The sequence below is a fragment of the Felis catus genome, chromosome B3 (assembly GCF_018350175.1).
Source record: "Felis catus isolate Fca126 chromosome B3, F.catus_Fca126_mat1.0, whole genome shotgun sequence".
NCBI lineage: Eukaryota > Metazoa > Chordata > Mammalia > Carnivora > Felidae > Felis > Felis catus.
In genome coordinates, this window is record NC_058373.1 from 74294349 (window position 1) to 74316997 (window position 22649).

At 52.2% G+C, this 22649-nt stretch overlaps 2 protein-coding genes across 6 annotated transcripts in view; one reads left to right on the forward strand and one right to left on the reverse strand.

Annotated features, from left to right (window-relative positions):
* Positions 1-626: 626 nt before the first annotated feature.
* NRL (neural retina leucine zipper) overlaps positions 627-22649 on the reverse strand; it is a 29555-nt gene continuing 7532 nt past the window's right edge. Inside the window, exons 2-4 of one of the 4 annotated variants that reach the window (XM_045059706.1) lie at positions 6095-6172; positions 2945-3352; positions 627-2034 (exon numbers count right to left, since the gene is read on the reverse strand). In XM_045059706.1, the coding sequence (XP_044915641.1) occupies positions 1702-2034; positions 2945-3325 (714 nt within the window). In that variant the 5' untranslated portion in view covers positions 3326-3352; positions 6095-6172 and the 3' untranslated portion in view covers positions 627-1701. Of the gene's footprint in view, positions 2035-2944; positions 3353-4981; positions 5139-6094; positions 6173-14816; positions 14954-22649 lie in introns of those variants that run through there. The other 3 variants (XM_023255600.2, XM_019832855.3, XM_023255599.2) reach the window with 3 other exon arrangements.
* On the forward strand, positions 12582-21327 carry PCK2 (phosphoenolpyruvate carboxykinase 2, mitochondrial). 2 transcript variants are annotated; one of them, XM_019832846.3, is made up of 10 exons: positions 12582-12822; positions 14833-15078; positions 15528-15712; positions 15800-16003; positions 16383-16570; positions 16878-17040; positions 17288-17506; positions 19928-20065; positions 20344-20439; positions 20639-20883. In XM_019832846.3, exons 1-10 carry the CDS (start codon positions 12794-12796, stop codon positions 20746-20748), a joined length of 1578 nt encoding a protein of 525 aa, XP_019688405.3. In that variant the 5' UTR covers positions 12582-12793; the 3' UTR covers positions 20749-20883. The 2 variants fall into 2 exon arrangements, with proteins under 2 accessions (XP_019688405.3, XP_003987545.3); XM_003987496.6 differs by having other exon boundaries at positions 12585-12822; positions 20680-21327.

Below are 22649 nucleotides of genomic sequence, written 5' to 3' on the forward strand. Positions count from 1 at the left end.
AAAGAGAAAGAAATCCTGGGGGAGATGGAGGAGATGCCTCCCATTGCAGGCTCCTGAGTGGAAGAGGGATGAGCTGGGCTAGAGGAGGGGGAGGAGAGAACAAGAACTGTGATGGGAAGAGACAGCTGGGGAGGGGGTGGATAGAGGGGGCAGAAAGGAAGAGAGACATATGGGAGCCTCTTCCCCACCCTCGACTGCTTCTCCCTATTTATTATGTCCCTTAGAGGACCTACGACAGTGGCTGGTGAGGTAGCTGCTCCCAGCTCAATGCCTCTGCTCTGCCCAGAGCCCCCGCCTACTCTCTCTGTAGGCAGATGAACCAAAGGGCTGGGTAACCATGGCAACTGTGGGACCTCAGGATAGCCATAGGCCTGGCCCAGTCACTGATGCTCCTCGGCTTCTGTGCAGTGGTGGTGGGAGGAGGAGGCTCCATCTGGCCCAATCCCCACGCTTCCACCCCATTTTCATTGGGCCTCCAGAACTGAGACACAGTGCGCGCACGTGTGTGTGCGCGCGCGCAGACACACACACACACACACACACACACACACACACACACACAGGAACCAGGAGCCAGGCTAAAGAATGAACACTTCTTAAATTGCAAGAACATTTAGCCAATAGTGTAAAGTTCTGCCTGAACTTCAAGTTTAATTCACAAAAACCACACTCTTTCAGCATCTTGTCATGCTGGGCAAAGGCTCACCTCAGCCCTCAGCAAGGCAGGAGGTAGCAAGGGTACCCTATGCAGGTCTGGAGGCCAAGGCAGCTTGGAGAGAGCAGCAGAGGAGCAGCGAATGGGCTCATCCACCGCCTAGGCTGCAATCAGGAAGCAGGAGCAGGACAGGAAGTCCCTTTGGTGAGGTTGTCTTGGGGGGTTCTTGGGAAGACTCTTGGGGCTCCTACACCAAGGAGATGCCAGAACTGGAAAGGTGTCAGAAGTCATCCAATCCAGGATTAGATGAGGTAACCAAAACCCAGGGAGCAAGTGATTTTCTCAAGGTGACAGAGGTATCCTGTGGCAGAGCTGGGCCTAGCACCCAGGTCTCCAGACTCCTGCCCAGAATTCTCTCCCAGTCGGCACCAACCACCCCTACAGTTCCTCAGGCCTTTGCTGTTCTGGGCCCTGGAGGCCACTGGGTTGGATAGGATGAAAGCCTCATGGATAGAGTTCCTAGTCTGTCTTGTTGGTGATTGAAATCTTGAAAAATGCAGTAGTCTTAAAATGGGGTGTTTACAAGCCTCAGAATGAAAATACTGCTTCATTGCTAATTACCACCTTAATGCACTACAGGTTGAAAACCTTGAATTAAAATCTAAACTGAGGGGGAAGTCACACCACTCCCTCTCCTCCCATTCACTGTCACCCAGCTATCATCCGCGCCTCTTCTTACCCGCCCCCCACCACAACAGTCCGGGCACCGGCTCCTCCAGATCTCAGTGTCCTGGTCAAGTGGGGCGGAACAGGAGGTGGAGGGCTGTATATGCTGCCTGCCTGCGAAGACCTCTCTCCCAGAAAATGACCAGCCTCTAACGTCGGAGCATGCCTTGAGGGTCCAGGAAGTTCGGGCATATTTATGTAGTCATACAACAGAGTGTCTGGCACCAGAAGGCGCTAGTAACCATCTAGTGAATGGCAAAGTGGCCTTCTAGGTGGTGTCCCCCACCCACCTACTACACCACTCGGCGGCCCCTAGCAACTCAGAGGAAGAAGTGGGCGTGGTCCCCGGCCCCGGGGCCGCTCGAGGTCAGCCGGTCACAGCGAGCCTTGTAGAGGTCGCGCTCCCTGGCCAGGCGGGCCACCTCGGCCCGCAGCGCGTCCAGCTGGGCGGCCAGGCGGGCGCGCTCAGCCTCTAGCCCCCGCCGCTGCTGCAGCCGCTTGGAGCGGCAGGCCTGCGCGTAACCGCGGTTTTTCAGCGTGCGGCGCCTCTGCTTCAGCCGCAGCGCCTCGTCGCGCCCGCAGCCCCGCAGCTGCCGGTTTAGCTCCCGCACAGACATCGACACCAGCGCCGCGTCCGAAAACCGCTCCGCCAGCTGCAGAGGGAGAGGGCAGAGAGCGGGTCAGCGCTGGGTCCCTCCCCGCTCCACACTTAGGTCGCGAGCCAGACTACCCCGCCCCCGGGAAGGCTCCGCCCCCGGCCCCCACCTTTACCAGATGCTCGCCCGCCCTTCCTCAGAATCTACCCCGCAGTCCAGACCCCGCCCCAGATCCCAACAAGCCCCTCCTCCCCGAGGGGCGCGCTCCCCCTTTGGGTCCGCCCCGCACTGCAGGCCCCGCCTCCCACGGTCTGGCTAGCGGGTCGCGCGCCTGAAATCCGCGCCGCTGCAGCGAGGTCCTTAGCGTCCTGCTCCAGGCTCACCGGGTGTCCGGCGGACACGGCCCAGATGGAACCCGCCCCGCCAATGCACCTCGCTCCCCTGTCCTGAAGGCCGCAACCCTGTGACCCTCAACGGATTTGGATTACATCCTAATGCCCTCAACACCCCCATCTGTGTCTATAATTAATAGGATGAGTCCCAATCCTTCCTGAGAAGGTTGGGGGCTGGGGAAGCACGATGTCTTGAAAAGGCCAACCTCATTCCCGTGCCCGCTGTCTCAACTCCACTCAATTCCAAGCGCAACTCTTTCCCTGGTTTCCACAGACGGAGTATATTTGCCTCCCGTAATCAACGGCTCTCCTTTAATTCTCAACTCTCCCCTTTTGGTCCTCTTTTAATCTTTTCTCCCTCTTCCTCCTGGTTTAGACTACTCATTTTTCTCCATTTGGGGAAAAGGGAGGGGGCAGAAGATAGTTTTCTCTCTCTCATTTTTTTCAAGGGCCCTTGTCTTCTCCTGCCCTCTGTCTCTTGTCCAATCCATAACCCTCTTCAGGAATTCTCCTTCCTCTCTTGGGCTGTCCTCCCTCACCCTGCCTCCCCTCAAACCAACTCACTGATCACTCACCTGGGCATGCTGGGCTCCTGTCTCCTCCGGGCTTCCTGGGTAGTAGCTGTGGGGCCCCTCAACAGGGACTGGCCCCTGACCCTGCAGCAGCTCAACAGCCTCTTCAGGACTCAGGCCCAGTGCCTCCCCAGCCCCCAGCTGCTGCTGCAAGGTGGCCAGCCAGTACAGCTCCTCCAGGCCTGGCCGGGGGGCCTCAGTGGCCCCCACCATGCCTGGATCACTGAAGGTGGGTGAAGGAGGCACTGAGCTGTAGGGTGTGGAGCCCAGTGAGGCTGTTGGGGGGCCAGATCGCCCCTCAGAGGGTTCCCGCTTTACCTCAAATTTCATCAAGTCAAAGTCATTGACGTATTCCATAGCCAGGGGGCTGGGAGGCAGTGCCATTCTGGGGCTGGATTGGGAGGGGTGCACCTGCAAAAAAAGAAGAGAGATTTGGAGCACCTGGAGGCTGCCTGCCAGCCTCCTTATGGGAACCTCCTTCTTCCAAAGTCCAAGTGTTCTGGAGAGCCACAGTTCTGGAAAGCAGGGGCGATGGTGCAACCCTGTTCCCTAAATAGTCACCTCTGGACTGAGGCAACTTTTCAGGTTGGCAGGGGCTCCAGCAAGCAGCTTAAAGGCCTGATTGAAGAAGATGAAAGCATGGAGTCTGGTCCCACTGTTGCCTCTGGGAGCTTTGAAAAACAAGAGGAATATGGCAGTACTCCCAACTCTAGTGCTGGGACAGACTGAGAGGCTCTGTCATCTCAAGAGACATCATTCCATTTCCAAGCAATCAAAAATTTTTGCTTAATTAACTGTAATAGAGTAGGTGTCTATTTTAGGACAATGGGAAGGTATGTATGAGGTGAATTTTAATATATAGGGATAACATTGTTATATCTCTCTCTCAGAATACCTAGGCCAATGCCTTGCACTAGAAGATCCTCAATGCACATCTATTCTGTGGGTTAATCAATCAATTAATCCCTTTCATAGGAGCATGAGACTTTCCAAGGGAAAAAGAAAGGTCCTAGAGTCAGTTCTAGCAAGATCAGGACTGAGTGGTGACCATCTTTCCCCAAGCCAATCTCTCCAAAGAGAACCAACCAAGATTGGTTTTCCTCCTTCTATTCAGAACCTGCTATGTTGTATGAACTTGGACGGATCACCTGACCCCAGTTTCCCCTTCTGTTCAATAAAGGCAATTAGACCTTCACATTTCCCAAAGAGTGTTCCAGGAAACACCAAGTGTGAGAAATACCCAAGAAGAAGTCGATGCTCAGATACATTTGAGAAATGCTACCTCCTATCCCCACGTTTTGCAGATCCACAAAGCACAGCAACATATTAATCTATGAAGTCCTTCAGTAAACCATCTGTTCAACCTCAACCCAGAGCATCCCAAACTTAATGTCACCCAGGAGCTCTCCTCCCTGTTATCATGCAGAGTGTGTGCTCACCTGAGGAACCTCAGGCTAGATGACCTCAGGAATCCTTCCTGAGCCAGAAGTCTCACACTCTAGCCCAGCTTCCAGTTCCAATAGCCCCACTGCCAGCCCCCGAAGGGGCAAGGCAGGGAGTGCTTATCCCCAGTGCTTGGCATCTGGTCCCATCTTGATACCCCAAGCCTACGTAGCTCTCTCTCTAGACATCTCATACCCTCAGGCTCTGCCCAGAGAGGTGAGAGGAAGGACAAGTCCTTGTGTCTTCCTGTCCCAGGGAAGGGTTGTTGCCCTATCTACTGAACCCCTCACCCTTGAGAGGACAGGGGTGGTAGGAACAAAGACACAGATTGAAGGAATGATCCTTGGCAGGAAGGCTATGGTGAAACAGTGAGAGAGGTGTCCAGAGAGAACTGAACGAAGAGATAAGTGAGGAGGGCTATTTATCTTTCTGATGTGATAGCAGTAAGGGACATAAAGCCAGCCAGGGTGGGAGTGGGGCAGGGGAAAGAAGTGTGAGGATTCTTGACAATAGACAGCAGAGAGCAGACAGCAGGTGACAGAGGCGGAGGCTATAGGTGAGAGGCCTGGCACCCAGGTAGGCCCCAAATATACTCACTTGGGGGATGGTAAAGATGATGTGGTCAGTGTCAGAGCCAGGCAGGCACAGTTTCCTCAGAGACTGGAGACCCCATTGATCAGGGCCTGGTGCCTCTGTGCTCAGAACAAGGCGCTGTGGGCACTGAGTCCACAGGGCACTCTTAAAGGGCCAGCTCTCTGAGGTCATCTGTGGTCCTCAGGCCTGCAGCCAATGAGGTAAGGGGATCATTTGCATATCTCATTGGCCTGGGGGGTTGAGGGGGGAATGAGAAGAGGGAAGACGATGAGTATGCCTGTTCTCAAGGAAGGAAAGGGGGCATTTTCCCCAATAAAGTTCCTCATTGATGGTCCATCTCACAGGTGCTCAGTTCCCTGGTACAGAGAGCTGCATTGACCCAGTCAGCCACCCTCATGTGAATACCACCCGCAGCCCTCAGTGATTGAGAACCTGGGACTGGAAAAAAGGCCCAGAGAAGCTCCCGGCGCCCTCACCCTCCAATGCTCTACAGTGCCTTGGCAGTTGTTTTGGGGAATACAAACGGTCTGAACCCACTTTCACCTAGCCAGTTGGGTCAGTGGTTCTGCTTTCAGGAATCTTCACATTTCTGGCCCCCTGCCTCACTCCCACTGTGACTGGCCACACACTCCTCACAGCTATCCTATCAGAAGGACAGGCAACTGTCCCCACGGTGAATCGCTAGGACTTGGCTACCCAGTCTGCAGCCTCTCCCACTCTTGATGACCAGTCCCAGGACAGGCACGCCAGCGGGAAGGAGCAGGAGAAGGGAGAGTGGGGATTTCTGCTCCTTCTTTCCGGGCCACCTCGGGACACTGAAATCTAATCACCACCAATCCATCTGACTTCTGTAACTGCCCTCACACGCCCTCTGCTTCCTCTCGCCTTTTCCCTGCGTGTGTCTCTGTCCCTCTCTCTTCCTCTCTCACTCATCCTGGTTCCCAGATGGCTAGGGGGTGACCTACATTTTCAGCCTAATCCCCTAACACCTCTTAGAGCTCTTATCCCTGAGTAGAAGTTGGAACAGGGATACTAGGAATTAGCTAAGGAGGTGTTTAAACCTGTCTGAAGCTGTTTAAAACAAGGTGTGTACTAGAATAGAACTTTATTCCCTACCTGGTGAAGATATCCAAATGTTCCTGTGGGGTTCACAAGTCCTCTGTCCCAAGTCAGAGATCTGGGTGTCCATCAGCCCTAAAGATCATCAGTTATAAAAATTAACACGGTCCCAGTCTTAGGTGTTGGGTGAAAAGCTGATAGGTTCAGATGGCCTAAAACAATGGTTCTCAAAGTGTGGGCCCCAACCAGCAGCATTACCTGGGAACTTGCTAGAAATGCATATTCTCTGGCCTCACCTCAAACCTACTGAATCAGAAACTCTGGTCTTGGGACCCCCCCCACCCCCGCCCTCAAAAATCTGTGTGTTAATAAGGCTTTAGGCAACTTTGATGAACACTGAAGTTTGAGAACCACTGGTCTACAGAATACCTACAGTCAATTCAGCTTCCCTGTATGTGTGCATGGTCTCTCCCATCATGCTCTGTACGCACATATAAGACGATCTAGATCAGATGACATCATTCTTTTCCCACATGTGTTCTGCATTTCGTGGAGCAGAGACCATGGTCGTTATTCAAGTAGTAAGGCTTCTCAGTGTGATTGCCTGGATCTAGTTGTTTTTGCAGAAGAACAGAGCCTAGGAACAAGGCCTCTTAATGGGAATGGGGATCATAGAGACCAGGGAATCTCACGTACATGTCCATGGAATGTGGCTTTGAGGCACATAGCCAGGAAAGAGACCCCAGAACTTCCTGTGCTGCAGAAAGAATAGGAAGTGTTGAGTGCAGCCCCTTTCTCATGCCTGGTCTGTCCAGACACTTGCCCCCGAGCAGCTGTCAGGTCTGTGCTGATCTTCTTGTTTACTGGAGGGCTCAAAGGAAAGGTTTGGAGGAGGGGGTGGCTAAGCTGCTAACGGGCTAAAAGAGTCAGACTAAACAAGCTCAGGCAAGCTGAGCCGCTCAGGGCTCAGACCAGGTGCCACTGACTAGGGAAAGGAGTCCGGGAAGTGAGGGCTAGGCCAGAGGAAATGGGCAAGGGCACAGAGATGAGAGGCCACGGCAGCCAGTGGGGACCCAAGAGGTAGTTAATGGGCCCCCTTGGTGGGGGTGGAACCAGGGCCTGGGAGATGCGTACTGAGACTGACTGGCTCGAGGACATCTGGGGACCGGGAAATGAAAGTGAAAAAGATGAAGGCAGGTGGACTTCAGAAATGACAGAACAGAGAAAGGGAGGCAAGAAGGCTTAGCTGAGGGGGCAGTAGGTATAGACCTGGGATGGAAGGCAGAACAAGTCGGTGGCTCCCCACAGATTTGTACGAAAGGAGTTGGAGGCATGTAGGCACATGGAAGAGGTGGGCAAAGGGCCATGACAAACTAAAAGAGAGAGGAGGTCTTCTGGAGAGCACCAAGAAGGGAGTAGGGGTAAAAAGAGAGGTGGTAGGAACAAGGGACCAGAAGAACAAAGGCAGTAGAAGGAAGGGACAGAGGAAAGTAAGACTGGGGCCCAAGAATTAGAAACAGATGCAGAGGAACAGACAGATAGATGGTCAGGCCATAGAGAAAACACAGCGGGCTGTGGGATGTTGGACAATGGGGGAGAAGGGCCAGGCAGATAAAGGGCCGGGAGAATGGGGATATAAAATGAGAGGGAAGGCAGGAGACGGAGTAATTCAGGGTGCCATCACTATCTCCTCTGTCCTGCACTCCCATATTTGTCCCATATTTGGAGCCCATAATTCACTGTAAGCCCTAGAAGTTCTGGCCTTTGGTGTCCAGATCTTCGGTAATGGATCCAAATCTTCAAACCTCTTCCTGGCCTGCCTGGTATGTTCATTTGACAAGTGTTTATTAAGCACCAGGCACTGTGCTAGGCTTTAGCGATACCTCGGTACATCAGACTGACACCAGCCCCGCCTTCGTGGAGTATACAGACTGATGAAACAGAGAAGCATCAATTTATTGCCCTTAGGCCCAGGCAAGAGTAGCCCCTGCCCTAAGCCCTGTGCTTTTGGAAGACTCCATTCTGGCTCTCCTCTGGCTGTGTCCCACCCCATGGGGTGAGCAGTTCAGGCCTCCTCTGCCCACACCCAACCCCATTCTGGACCACACTCCAGATACCCAGGAATTCCCTGTCCAAAGGGCTCCAAGCCCACTTCTAGGCCTACCCCAGGTAGGCCCTTCCGGAAGTGGACCACACTACAGTACACACATCCCTAGACCCAAAAGCCGGCTAAGGGTGACTATTTATAGGAGGTCATGGACAGAATTGGGATGTGTAGACAGGGAGGTCCACAGGTATGCATATGAGGCCCCTCACAGGACAAGACAGTGTCAGGGGTGGGAAGAGAAGAGGGCCCAAAGGCCAGTGGCCCAGTGCATCCTCTCCCCATACCACCCACCACATTCTGCTGCAGAATCCCAAGGACTCCAAATAAAATCCAAATCTGCATTCAATTTTGAACCAAATTCCAGGCCATCGTGTACATATTATCAAGGGATAAGAATAGAACATATTTTATTTAATAGTTTGTTAGCATGAGTTCTACATTTTAAATATTTAAAACACAAGGTTTGTGACCCTCTGTTTGTACTCTTGCCCCAGGCCCCACATATGTTAGGCAGGAGCCTATGTGAAAATAAACTATTATAACTGAGGTGAGTCCTATGAAGGAGAAGGGCAGGCACTATGAAATTGTATTTCATGAAGACCTAATCTAATGAAGGGCAGCATTGAGGGGACAGCTTGCCTAAGGAAGACACATTAAACTGAGACCAGCCAGGTGAGTAAGAAGTGACCATGTCCGGAGGTATGGAGAAGGTGGGGATTCCAAGCTGCAAGAACAATATATGTAAAGGCTCAGGCAGGAAGGAGACATGAGTACAAAACAAACAGACAAAAAGACCAATATAGCCAGAGAGTAGAAGAAGCCAAGGAAGTGGGAAGAATGGTGGTAGGTGACGGTGGCAATGTCAGCAGGGGCCAGATCCAGCACAGCCTCATGGTCCAAGGTTAGGATTTGGTCTTTATTCAAAGAACAGTGAGAAGTTACTAAAGAATTTTTGGCAGGGCCATGATGAGATCAGATTTTGTTTGGAAAGATCACTTTGGATCTAGAAGGCAAAATGGAATCAGAGTGGGATTAGGGGGCTAATGCAGTATCCACGTTGAGTTTGGGGGATATCTTAAGCTGGAAACAAACTCTGAGATGGAAACCTGTATACAGGTGGTTCACCAAGGAGGATTTTCAAAAGGAGTGAGAAAAGCAGGACTGGGCAGGAGGAAAAGTGGAAATACACTGCATTAGAACAGAGACTTCAGCCGATCCCACAGGAGCTCTGGAGCTCAGATGGACCAAATTGAGGAAAGGGGATCAGGCTTTGTACCCTTGCGTCAATCAGTCACTGGATACACACTGCCCCAGGAAAGGGGTATTGTGTTTGGTGACACCACTCCCTTCAGCCACAGGTAGGTCTCAGGGAAGTATTCAGCTGTGAGCCATTAGCAGCCACCACTCCGAGGCTGGGACAATGAAAACCTGGATCCTGAAGCAGGGATCTAGGCAACACACCATAGCATCCACTACAGGAGCTCGGGAAGGTGTCCAAGGGCCAGACCCAGAGGGCCTTGGGAAGAAAATGCAGACCAGGTCAAGGCTGGTCACACCCTGCCCCCTGGTGGTGTGCTTCGAACACTGGGCCAGCTGGTAGACCTGGGAGGCTGGGAGGAGGGCCAGGGAACTGAATAAAAGTGTAGCAAATAAATGAATAAAGGGAATCGACACTACAAGGAAATCCTCATGGGAGCCCCTTAAGCTAAGAAAGGACACAATGGGGGAGAAGTGTTCAGAAACATGAGACTTGTTTATTCTTCATTCAAACAGCACTTATTAGCTGACCAAATGAGGCCAAATTAAGATAAAATAACAACAAGACTAAAATTTGGGCCCTCCTTTCAAGGAGCTAACACTTAAGTGAGGATTATAAAGATACAAAAACAACTATAATAAAGTGTGATAAGTTAAAAAATATAGGTATGTAGGGGCGCCTGAGAGGCTCAGTCGACTGAGCATCCAACTTTGGCTCAGGTCATGATCTCATGGTTCGTGGGTTCAAGCCCGTATTGGGCTCTGTGCTGACAGCTCAGAGCCTGGAGCCTGCTTCAGACTCTGTGTCTCCCTCTCTCTCTGCCCCTCCCCCACTCGTCCTCTGTCTCTCAAAAATAAATAAAAACATTTATATATATATATATGTATATATGTATATATACATATATATATATATATATATATATATATGTACACAGTATAAAACCAACACGGATGAGATAGATGTTAATTCTAAGAATCAAACGGACTTCACAAAGGAGGTGATGTTTAATTTAAGTCTGAAGAGCAGAAAAGGTTCACAGAAGTGCTCTGGAAACTGCAGTTTGGTGTATAGGAGAGAAGGTGGCAGGGATAAAGTTTGGATAAATAGGAGTCAGATTATAAAGGACATCAGTTGCCATGTGGTAGGGAGCCTTGAGGGATTTTAAGTCTGAGTGATATGATCTCATTTTCTTTTAATGATAAATCAAGGGAACAGTATAGGATTGGAGGGGGGAAATAACTTGGTAATTAGAGTCAGACAGGTTTGGATTCAGATTTCATTTCTCCTGCTGACCAGCTATATAAGTTTGAGCAAATGACTTAACCTCTCTAAGCCTCAGTGTCCACATCTGTAAAATAGGATGGTTGTGAATCTGAATGAAATAATGCATGTAAAGCTGCTGACACAGAGCCCAGCCTAGTGTCCACACAATAAAAATTACCCCTTTCTCTCTTAACTCATCAAAGTGAACTTCTGTGCAGAGTTGGAGGGTAGCTTGGTGGGAGGGAGAAGGAGTGGCATTTGGAATGGTGGCAGCCCAAGAGGTGGCTTGGAAGATATCACTTGAAGCCAGGTGAGAGGTAAGTCCTGAACTAAGGCAGTGGCCATGGGGATAGACACAGATTTGAGAGCTAATTATGAAGTACAAATCCAAAGGTCCTAGCATCTGATTGGCTATGGAAGAGAAGAAAGGAATAGCCTAGACTGATTCAGGTTCCTCTGGAGCAGCTGCCTAGATGCTGGTGCTATTCACTGAGATAGGAAACCATGAGAGCAGGTGCAGCATTAGGGAAGAGATGACCTTCAGTAGATCCATGCTGCGACCAGCATGCACACCTTTAGGCCCAAAGGGTTGCCAAAGAGGCAGTTGTCTGAAGTGGAATAGGTGTGGACGGAGTTTGAATGTAGGAACTGGAGGAAAGAATCCAAACACGTACACATAAGGTTGAGTCCAGGATGGAGCCTGGGTGGAAGAGATAGAGAGCCAATAGCAAGCCCAAGGCTTGAGGCCAGCTCTCCTTTTCCTGCTGTTTTAGCACAGAACTTTGAGAAACCTGAGAATCAGCATTATTTCTGTTGCAAATGGCAGAAATCCACTTAAAATTAGCTTGAGCGAGAGAAGAAATTAAGAAATTTGTTGAGTCCTATAATCAAAATCAGGAATCTGTAGCTCTCCATTCCTCTGCTGCTTCCTTTGGGCTGGCTTTCACTGAGGGCAGGTTCCTGCTTTGCAGTGCCGAGCTGATACCCTGCAGCTCTATGCTTATATCCCACCAGCTCAGCAAACCCAGCAGAATGAGCTCATTTTGAAAGTCTACAGAAAAAGCTCTAGAGAGGGATCTCATGCCCATCCCTAAACATTCCCAATTGCTGTGGCCAAAGTGAGGAAGACACAAACTGGTCAAACTGAGAGCCTACCCACAGGAGACCTATATGATTTCCTCCATGGACTGAGGAGGTAGTTCCATAAAGGAACATCAGGGTGATATTACCAGAAAGGGGGAGTGGATGCTGGGCAGGTGCCTACTACAGGCATGTTGAGTCTCGGGTACTATGGCATTTGGGGTGGTACCCAATGGTATCAAGTTGAAGAGAGATGTCTGGATGGAGACATAACTTGACAAATTACCTGAGGACTTTATGGTGGTGGTTGGGTGGGACAGACTAGTTCTTCAGGGGAATGTGGAGAGAATAGCCAGGGCAGAGGCCCAAAGAAGAGACTCGGGGGTAGAGAGACGCCATCATTTTATGGGAAGGCAGAAGGGAACCCTCATCAGGGGGAGAAGAAACAGGTATTTAGGAGTTGGGGACAAAGAAAACGTTAGCTTTGGGACCCTGGAAAACAGAAAAACATGGGTCTTACGGTGTCCAGTCCCCAGGAGAAGAGAAAAGACAATGCCCAACCCTCGGTTTCTGGACTCCCAGCCTCCGTGGGCCCTCGCCCTGGCCTCCCCCCTCGTTCCTAGCTTGTTTGCCACCCCGTTGTCTCCCAGTCGCTATCTCTCGGGAGCAAGAGTCCTCAAAGTTACATCATGTGCAGGGGGCGAGGCGGAGCGGGGGGTGGAGCCTCGCGGAGGCGGGGAGACGAGTAGGGGGCCCAGCTGTCCAATGAGAGAGATGGGTGTGGGGGCTAGGATGCTGGGGGAGGGGAGGCGTCTGGTCCGGCCGGGGCCTGGTGCCCTGGGGGAGCGGCAGTACGGCTAGGGCGTAGAGAGGGTCGCGCGGGCCCAGCGAGGTTCCGCCCCTGCGCCCTCCCGCCCGCCTCCTTTTTAAGCGCCTCCCGCCCAGCCTTCGCTCCCGCTCGCTTAGCAGCGCACCCTCTTTCCCCGCCTTCCTTATCTCCCCGGCTCCGCTCGGTTCTCGTGGCCACCCCGCAGCCCCAGGTGCCATGGCCGCTGTGTACCGCCCCGGCCTGCGGTGAGTGAGCCCTAGCCCGGGGCCGACCCGCACCTTCCGCCGCGCTCGCCCCCTCGGGGCTGCCAATGGCGCTCTCCTGCCCGCCAGCCTCCGGCCGGCTTTCTCAGCCGAGGAGGAGGCGGGCCCGGGGCGAGTGTGTCTCCATCCCCAGCCTCTCCGGCCCGTGTCTCGCGGGAGATCTGGGGCGGCCGCCGCCGCTCCGAGTCTCTCCGCTTCCGTCCCCTCCTCCCCCGTCCCTGCTTTGCTGATCTCTGACCGCGCCGTCTCGATCTGCCACTCACAACTTCCTCCCCTCCTCGCTCGCCCCCACAGAGCCCTGTCTCCTCGTCTCCTCCTTTTCTTTAAGATGTAACTCTTGTGCCCCAGCTGCGATTAGAAGCGCGGTAGGACCCTGGGGTCAAGGGTGCATGAACCCCTGGGGGATTAAGCTCAGAACTCCCCAAAGAAGGCACAAGGTAAACCTCCATTTCCGACCTCCCGCGAACTGGAACCTGGAGGGAAGCCTGGCGCAGCCAAGGGACCTGCGGCCAGGGGAAAGAGGGAAACAAGGTGGAGGAGGGGGACAAGTTGCCTTCAATTCTAATAGGTTGGCGTCGTCCTCTGGGACGGAAGCTCCTAGGCCCTGCTCCCTTTTCACAGCTTCCTGTCGTTCCTCTGTGGCCTCCCTTCTCCCCAGCATGTGTCCCAAAGTCTGAGCTAACCCCCAAGTCTCTCCCACAGCTGGTTCCTCTTGGCCAGCCCATGTGGGTGGCCTCTGGAGCAGACGAAAAGGAGAGGGTCCCACTGGTAGAGAGTCAGAGAGGATCACCAGAGACTTCCTGAGCCAGGCCCCCTGCAGGGAGAGGGACCTGCCAGGTCCCAGGAGTCCTCTTCCTCTGCCCCTGAGGCCACACTGGGTTTGAATCCTGCCAGCCCAGGTCCACTCTAGCCAGGTTCCAACTCCCATATCCATGGTCCGAGCTGTCTCCCTTCCCCAGGCTTACAGCCTAAGTTTAACTGAGCTTTCTGCAGTCTGATGTTACCACCTACCACCAACACCCAAAACTTTCTAGGCATTTGACCTCTAAGGGGAGGAACAGGGGCATGCAGTCTGATGTGTGGAGCAGTTTCTGGTGGGCGAGGCCCTGGCATCAGAGAAGGGCAACTTACCTCTCTTGGCCTTTGCTCTCTCTGAGTCACTCCACCCTGGGTCCGGGCCAATCAGAGCAGACCCTGCTTCTCCCTCTCCCAGGGGTGTGAAGGGACAGAGAACAGGGACCCTGCCCTCATGGGAATGGGCATGTACCCCAGCCATTGACATTCCCCAACAGTCAGCCTTCCACCCAGCTCAAAGATACCTACCCAATAGCAATATCTTATGCAACCCTTGTTGGCCCAGGTGGGCAGCCCTAGCTCTGATGCCTGGAACCCCAATACCCAGTTACTAACTCTCTGTGCAAGAGCCCTAATCTGGAAACCTGGGACTGTACCATCTCAAAGACTGGGTCCTTTGCTGAGGCTTTCACAGTCTTATACACACCAGAAGAAAAAAGTAAAAGCAGCTGCTTTTTTAACTTATAAAAACTATACTTAAGAATGGAAAGAACAGGGATGAGGGCTTTAACTACCAGACCCATGAAGCTGTCACCAGGGCACAGTTTATCGACACTGGGTCATAGGGCACCTCCTCATTTCCAACCTTGACCAGACAGAGTTAAACGTGGGCATGGGTTAAGACTACAATAACCTCAGCATGCCAACATACACCCTCCATGCCACCAGGCATGTGCCTTTATGCTCCTTTGGCAATATTCGTCCCTTGCTGACAAGAAAACACCCTCACTGAGACTCATGGAGGCCACAAGGTACATGTGGTCTGAACCTATCCCACACACCTACTCTCACCTGCTCTTCAAGGTGCCTGCGCCAAGACCTGTTTTAGCATGCTCCATGGCAGCCCAAGCTTTCTGTCCCCTTGACTTGCCCATCTTCCATGAGAACACCCAGCCCATTACCTATTTTTTGTCGTAGGCTTAGCCGGCCTGGGCTGAGCCCCTGGGGCTGGTCATCATGGCGCAGCATCCAGACCCTACGAGTACTCAGTGGAGATCTGGGCCAGCTGCCCGCTGGAGTTCGAGACTTTGTGGAGCGCAGTGCCCGCCTGTGCCAACCAGAGGGCATCCACATCTGTGATGGCACCGAGGCTGAGAACACTGCCACACTGGCCCTGCTGGAAAAGCAGGGACTTATCCGAAAGCTCCCCAAGTACAACAACTGGTAAGCCCTGAGCCCCGTGACCCATGGGATGGGAACAGCTTATTGGACAGAGGCCACGTTGGGTTTACCAAGACAAACATCAAATTTACTAGACCATCCCAATGGAATGAGCAAGAATGGGAGCTCTGGGGGAAACAGAATCAGGAATTAGTGAGATTGGTCTATATTTTTTATGTTAAGGAAAGAAGCTAATACAAATAAAAACCTTTGCTTCCCCCCCCCCCTTCCAAGTTCAGAGTTTTTGCCGAGGGCAGAGGCCTTTAGAAGGCTGGGCCAAAGGAACTACCCCTTAGATGGGACAAAATCTGGAGCAAGCAACTGAGGTGCAAATGGATGGGCAAAAATAAGACCCACAAAAGACGTAGAGTCAAAGTTGGACTTGAAAGATTGAGTCTGGGGATGAGGGAGATCATCTGGCCACGTCTTCCTGATAATCCTTTCTCCCCCAGCTGGCTGGCCCGCACAGACCCCAAGGATGTGGCACGAGTAGAGAGCAAGACAGTGATTGTAACTCCTTCTCAACGGGACACAGTGCCCCTCCCGGCTGGTGGGGCCCGTGGGCAGCTAGGCAACTGGATGTCCCCAGCTGAGTTCCAGCAAGCTGTGGATGAGAGGTTTCCAGGCTGCATGCAGGGTAACCGGGGCAGGGACACAGAAGCAGGGGCACTGAAGATATTAACAGGTTAGAACCCTTCATCCTGGTGGTATTTTTCCTCCACAGGCCGAACCATGTATGTGCTTCCATTCAGCATGGGTCCCGTGGGCTCCCCACTGTCCCGAATCGGAGTGCAGCTCACTGATTCGGCCTACGTGGTGGCAAGCATGCGCATCATGACCCGGCTGGGGACGCCTGTGCTTCAGGCCCTGGGAGATGGCAACTTTGTCAAGTGTCTGCACTCTGTGGGCCAGCCCCTGACTGGGCAAGGTGAGCGCCTACCCTGCCTAGGGGAGGCCACAGAGACCTGCTTGCATTCAGAGAAAACCCTCAATCCTACCCATCTGAATTAGTGAAACACCTCATTCCCAAAATCTAAAGCAGCAGTCTGGGCTGGGGTAATGCTGTGTTGGCAGAGCAATTTGCACAAGATTGAGAAAAGTCACTTATCCATGTCCTGTCCCAGAACAGGGACGTAGGAGCTGATAGATACTGGGGGTGCGGGGGGGTGTTAAGCTACTCATTGGCACCACCACCGCTCCTCAGTGTCTCCCCTGCCAATCCCAATACCCTCCAGCTCCTAATGCCCCAGTTCCTCATGCCCCTACCAACAGCCGGCCCCATGACCCCATAACCCCATTGTCCCCAGGGGAGCCGGTGAGCCATTGGCCATGCAACCCAGAGAAAACCCTGATTGGCCACGTGCCTGACCAGAGAGAGATCGTCTCCTTCGGCAGCGGCTATGGCGGCAACTCCTTGCTGGGCAAGAAGTGCTTTGCCCTTCGCATCGCCTCTCGGCTGGCCCGGGATGAGGGCTGGCTGGCGGAGCACATGCTGGTGAGGGCCTGGTGAGGACCTAGGCAGCTGCAGGGAGCAGGGCAGGAGTGGAGCCTGGCTGGTCAGCCTCACCTCCCCACCGCCAGGTGCCGGGCCGGTTGGGAGGGACTCTGCCCAAATGACCAAAGCTTTGGCCCCAGGCTGCTGAACATTGAGGGGGCTTCAACTTGCTGCCACACCAGCCCTGTGGCAAGGTGGTGCGCCTGTTTAGACAATAATTATTTGTCCTCCCTGTTAACCCCTAGCTGTCCTTTCTGTGCAGACCATAACTGACCTCCTCTTTGTTCCCTCCCTCCTCGACACGTAGATCCTGGGTATCACCAACCCCGCAGGGAAGAAGCGCTACGTGGCAGCTGCCTTCCCCAGCGCCTGCGGCAAGACTAACCTGGCCATGATGCGGCCAGCACTGCCAGGCTGGAAAGTGGAGTGTGTGGGGGATGACATCGCCTGGATGAGATTTGACAGTGACGGTGAGAGGCCCATGGATCATACTCAGTTCTGGCTCATACCAGAGCATAGGAGTCTCCCCTTCACTGCTCATGGTGGACCCTGCCCTATACCTCCTGGCAGTCTACCCACCCTAGAGACAGAAGGGCTTTCTCCATAAGATCTGGGGGCCAGCTCAGGGCAAGAGGGAACAGAATAGGACCTTCCATGGACGCACCTCTCAACTCTTACTGGTTGATCCTTCCTTTCCTTCACTTCTGCTCCTGACAGGTCGACTCCGGGCCATCAACCCTGAGAATGGCTTCTTCGGCGTGGCCCCTGGCACCTCTGCCACCACTAATCCCAATGCCATGGCCACAATCCAGAGTAACACTCTTTTCACCAATGTGGCTGAGACCAGTGATGGTGGAGTGTACTGGGAGGGCATTGACCAGCCTCTTCCACCTGGTGTCACTGTGACCTCCTGGCTGGGAAAACCCTGGAAACCTGGTATGTATGATGGGGGAGTTGTGATACAGCCCCTAGGGCTCAGCACCTTGATGACGTAAAAGGCTTCTCCACAACCTGTGGCTGTCCTCCAGGACCTCTGGGAGTCACAGGAAGTTATAAATATTCCCGGTTTCTAACCCCAGGTGAGATCTCAGGTCAAGTCCCAACTCCAGGTATTGGCTTTGGGACCTGGCTAAGCTGCTTACCCTCATGAACTTCAATTGCCCCATCAGCTAAATGGAGGCAGTTACCAAAGTACCTATCTTGGCTGTTGGAGAGTTAAATTAAATAACGCATGCAGGAGTGCCGTTGGTTAAGCGTCCGTGTCTTGATTTTGGCTCAGGTCATGATCTCACAGATCGTGAGTTTGAGCCCCTGCTTGGGATTCTCTCTCTTCCCTCTCTCTCTGCCCCTTTCCCCCTCAAACTAAATAAATAAACCTTAAGAAATAATAATGCATGCAAAGTGTTCAGCATAGTGCTGAATATATAGCAAATTTTTGGTAAAAATAAGCTGGAGCTTTTTTTTTTTAAGTTTATTTGAGAGAGAGAGAGAACAAGTGGGGAAGCACTGAAGCACAGACCCCAAAGCAGGGCTCAAACTCACAAACCCTGAGATCATGACCTGAGCTGAAATCAAGAGTCAGACACTTAACTGAACCACCCAGGTGCCCTTGGAATTTTTTTAAAAAGGAAAGGGAAGGACTGTTTTGAAAATTTTTACACAAGGACTTGGGCTCAAAGCATAGTCCACAAAGTTTGACCCATTAGGGAGGAGGAAGCCTGCCCCTCCCCCTGCCACTTGGCTCCCACCATCCCTTGTATAATAATTATTGTCTAAAGGTCAGCGTTGTTACCCTCACCCTTCTCTATCCCTCTAACACGCACACCCAAATCCTTCCAGGCGAAATCAGACCAGCTCTTTAGCCTCTTCTAACAGCTAGTTTCTCAACCCTGTCATCGCCCCTGGTGCCTAGCAGCCCTGCCCCTCCCCCAACCCTGCACTCTGGACCTTCTGCAGTTAGCCCAGAGACCTAAGAATGGAAGCAAAGAAGGGCATGCTGGGGAGGGTGGCCTTGTGGTCACTGAAGCCTACATTCACGTCTTCCAGACTGACCAAGCATTCTCCCTCCTTATCTAATCACCCCTTGCTTTCTCCACCACCATCATTAAGCCCTCCTTGGCCTTCCCACCCAACTGAGAAACCCAAGAAACTTTCATACTTCCCCGCAGGCTAGTTCCCCAACCCTTTCATCATCTCTAGATTCACGGGTATAACTAGGGCATGTTGTGCCCAGCTGCTATTCCCAGAATAATACCCTGTGCCAGGGTCCTAAATTGGGGGCTGCTGGAAGTGCAAGAGGCTCTTATATGCAAGTGGAAGCAGGAGCTGGGCAGGTTGGGGGGGGGCGCGCGGCAGGGAGAGATGGGCTGGCTGTAGAACTCCCTTGCCCCCCTTCCCAGGTCTAACCAGCAACCTCTAGCAGAGAAGCTTCTGTGTCCATTTAGGACCCCCATGGTGGTGTTTTATACACATGCCACTGACTTGGTCCCATTCTCTCCCTAGGGACCAAATGTCCTATGCTCCTCAGGTTTCACCTGCCCAGGTTATATGTGAGGTCTTCAAGACATATTGTTCCCTCTGGGTCTAAGGAGACCCAGGGAAATCACCAAAATTCTTCTAGCTTCAAAATCGATTGCTGTTTACATTTTGAAAGCTCAGAAGACCCCATCTTCCTCTATTTGCTGATGGAAAGTCAATTGTCTGAAGTACTCATTGACAGCCTCAGTTTTTGCTTTAGGTTTGAATGTTTGTTTGAATAATAATCCCACAGTGGGGCGCCTGGCTGGTTCAGTTGGTTGGGTGACCAACTTCAGCTCAGGCCATGATCTCACAGTTCGTGGGTTTGAACCTCACATCAGACTCTGTGCTGACAGCTCAGAGTCTGGAGCCTGCTTCAGAGTCTGTGTCTCCCCCTCTCTCTGCCCCTCCCCTGCTCACGCTCTGTGTCTCTGTCTCTCAATAATAAATAAACATTAAAAAAAATTTTTTTTAATCCCATATATAAATCATTTCTGGGATAAAATTTCTGCGAAAACCTTATGCCAAGATCTAAGCCCATTCTCTTGAGCACTGGCCAATGCCAAGTAGCTACAGCTTGGCATAGACAGTAGTGTCCTGCTAAACCCCAATTCCTTGCCCATTCTTTCTCACATAGCACAGCTGGTAGCACCATTATGGATAAATAACCTGATCTTTTGGGAAAGATGTCCTGGCTCCCTTCTCCCTGCTCCTTACCACACAAGGTTGCAGGGAGTTGATGACGCAAACAGAAATTTTGCAAGAGTGCATGCAAATATATGTGTGTGTTGGGGGTGGAAAAGCCCTTGGAACTGGAAGTATTTGTATTTCCCCTGCCAGGAGACAAGGAGCCCTGTGCACATCCCAACTCTCGCTTTTGTGCCCCGGCTCGCCAGTGCCCCATCATGGACCCAGCCTGGGAGGCCCCCGAGGGTGTCCCCATTGATGCCATCATCTTTGGAGGCCGCAGACCCAAAGGTAAGCATTGTGTGGGCTCCATGCCTTCTTGGTAAAAGGTCTGTCTCCATCTCAGGGCCTACCTCCCTCTTATACTTAAAGCTCAGCCTAGATTGCCAACTGTAGCTGTCTGTCTCTAGAACTATCCCCTGGAGAATGCAAAATATGGGGAGGCATGGGGTTTGAAAATGGGAAAGCAGAGATACTAGGAGAGAGACCAGGAATCAAGATCACCAGGAGGGAGGAGGTGAGGGCCCACAGACAAAAGCTGCCTGTGACCCTGTTCACTGGTGTTCTAGGAGTACCCTTGGTATATGAGGCCTTCAACTGGCGCCACGGGGTATTTGTGGGCAGTGCTATGCGCTCTGAGTCCACTGCTGCGGCTGAACACAAAGGTGAGTGCCATCCCTATACACCCACATGGCTGCTTCTCTCCCTTCCTGAGCCAGACCTTCCTCCCTTCCTCCTGCCTGCCCTTTCCACGGGTCTCTTTTCCCAATCCCTTCTCTTCACCCTACTCTTGAGGATCTTCTGGAGCCACCAACATTTCCCAACTTCCTCCAGCTGGATGCAGGGTGCCCTTCTCTTCTCCAGTTAGGAGGAAGATTCCTTACCCATCCTGCTCCCCTCCCCAGGGAAGGTCATCATGCACGACCCATTTGCCATGCGGCCCTTTTTTGGCTACAACTTTGGGCGCTACCTAGAACACTGGCTGAGCATGGAGGAGCGCAAGGGGGCCCGGCTACCCCGCATCTTCCACGTCAACTGGTTCCGGCGGGATGAGGCGGGCCACTTCCTGTGGCCAGGCTTTGGAGAGAATGCTCGGGTGCTAGACTGGATCTGCCGGCGGCTAGAGGGGGAGGACAGTGCCCGAGAGACGCCCATCGGGCTGGTGCCAAAGGAAGGTGCCTTGGATCTCAGTGGTCTGGGAGCCATAGATACCACACAGCTGTTCTCACTCCCCAAAGACTTCTGGGAACAGGAGGTGCGTGACATTCGGAGCTACCTGACAGAGCAAGTCAATCAGGATCTGCCCAAGGAGGTGTTGGCTGAACTGGAGGCCCTGGAGGGACGTGTGCGCAGAATGTGACCTGAGGCTCCAGGCTAGCAGGAGAACAGAGCACCCCCCCATCTGTCCCAGCCGCCATCTAGGGATAGGAGAGCCACCAGGCTTGCAGAAAGTATGAGCAATTGGATAGAACTAACATCTGGGTGCCATGAGACCAGGCCACAGGCCTTCTCCAACATGCTAATAATAAGAGATGCTCATTTATTTTACACAACTTTTGTGCTGTTTCATTCCTGCCTGTCTTCACAGGCTTCTCTCTAACACCAATTTCGTAGACTTCTTGCAGCTCTCCAAGCAGCCAGCACCCTGGTGCAGCCTGGCCTGGCGCAGCCCGGTGATATCCAGGACCTCTCTCACAGGCAGCGCTACCACTGGGCCATATAAGTGGGAATTTCTGGGAGAAGGCACATCTGCTGTGTGTCCCCAGTTCTTAAAAAGACAGGGGCCTCTACCAGCTACTCCGTATAGCCTCCAGGCCTTAAATTTCTGACCTCCCACTTGGAGACCAGAAGCCTCTATAGTCCCATCCCCAGTGAAGCAGTTCCATTGTCAGTCGTCAAACCTGTTCTTCTTCCTGCTTGACCTGACACTGGGACGCCAAAGCATTCATGAAAGCTCATTCAATATTAAGAGAGCTAACACTTATAGTACCTTCTGTGCGCCAGGTACTGTTCTGAGCACATTACAAAACAACCCTTTGAAGCAAGTACCACATTACAGATGAAGAAACAAAGGCATACAGAGGTCAAGTAATTGCCCAAGCCCACACAGCAAACAGGAGAACCAAGGATAAACAATAACGGCATAGACAATAACGGCATAGACATCTCTCATAGCAGCATAGACTGGAGAACTATAAGGATTTTAGATGTCCCCTATTCCATGCTTCTCAGACTTAAAAGTGCATATGAATCACCTGGGGATCTTGATAAAATGCTCATTCAGCAGGTCTGGAGTGGCCAGGAGATTATTTTTCTTACAAGCTCCTAATTGATGTTGATGCTACTGGTCCAAGGACCATAGTTTAAGTAGCAAGGCCTTGGCCTAAATCCTCAGAAATCAGCTTTATAGGAAGACCACAAAGGGAGCGATGATCCTCCATAAATCAGGGGCACTGGCTGAGGGATAACTTCACCTCTGATCTGAATCAGGCTGAGGGCATGTATAAACAGACTGGTAGGATGGAAGTCCACACCCAGAAAATGAGAATAAACTCCAACAAATAAAATGGAGTTTCTGGGAATTGCTGCAAAAGAAAAAACTGGAGGAGGAAACACCAAGTGTTTCATAGAGAACAGCCAATAACCAAACAGGGTCGGGCCTGGTTAGTACTTGGATGGGAGAACAGCCAATAACCAGCTATCATGTGTAAGCAGAGAAGAAGCTAAGGTCAGAGTGGATCACGTGTTAATGTATAATTAGTAATGGAGTCTATTATACTTAAAAATATACAGCCAAATCTTCAGCTTCATGAATGGCATGCAATACCTGAGAAAATGATCAGAGGGCGGCACAACAGAGATGTTAGGCACACGG

Bases quoted from the DNA above. Each gene is read 5' to 3' on its own strand.
- PCK2 (XM_003987496.6), top strand. From the start codon at position 12,794: ATGGCCGCTGTGTACCGCCCCGGCCTGCG. The intron at 15,079-15,527 runs GTAAGCCCTGAG...TTTCTCCCCCAG, and splicing joins CTCCCCAAGTACAACAACTG to CTGGCTGGCCCGCACAGACC. The intron at 15,713-15,799 runs GTAACCGGGGCA...TTTCCTCCACAG, and splicing joins GTTTCCAGGCTGCATGCAGG to GCCGAACCATGTATGTGCTT.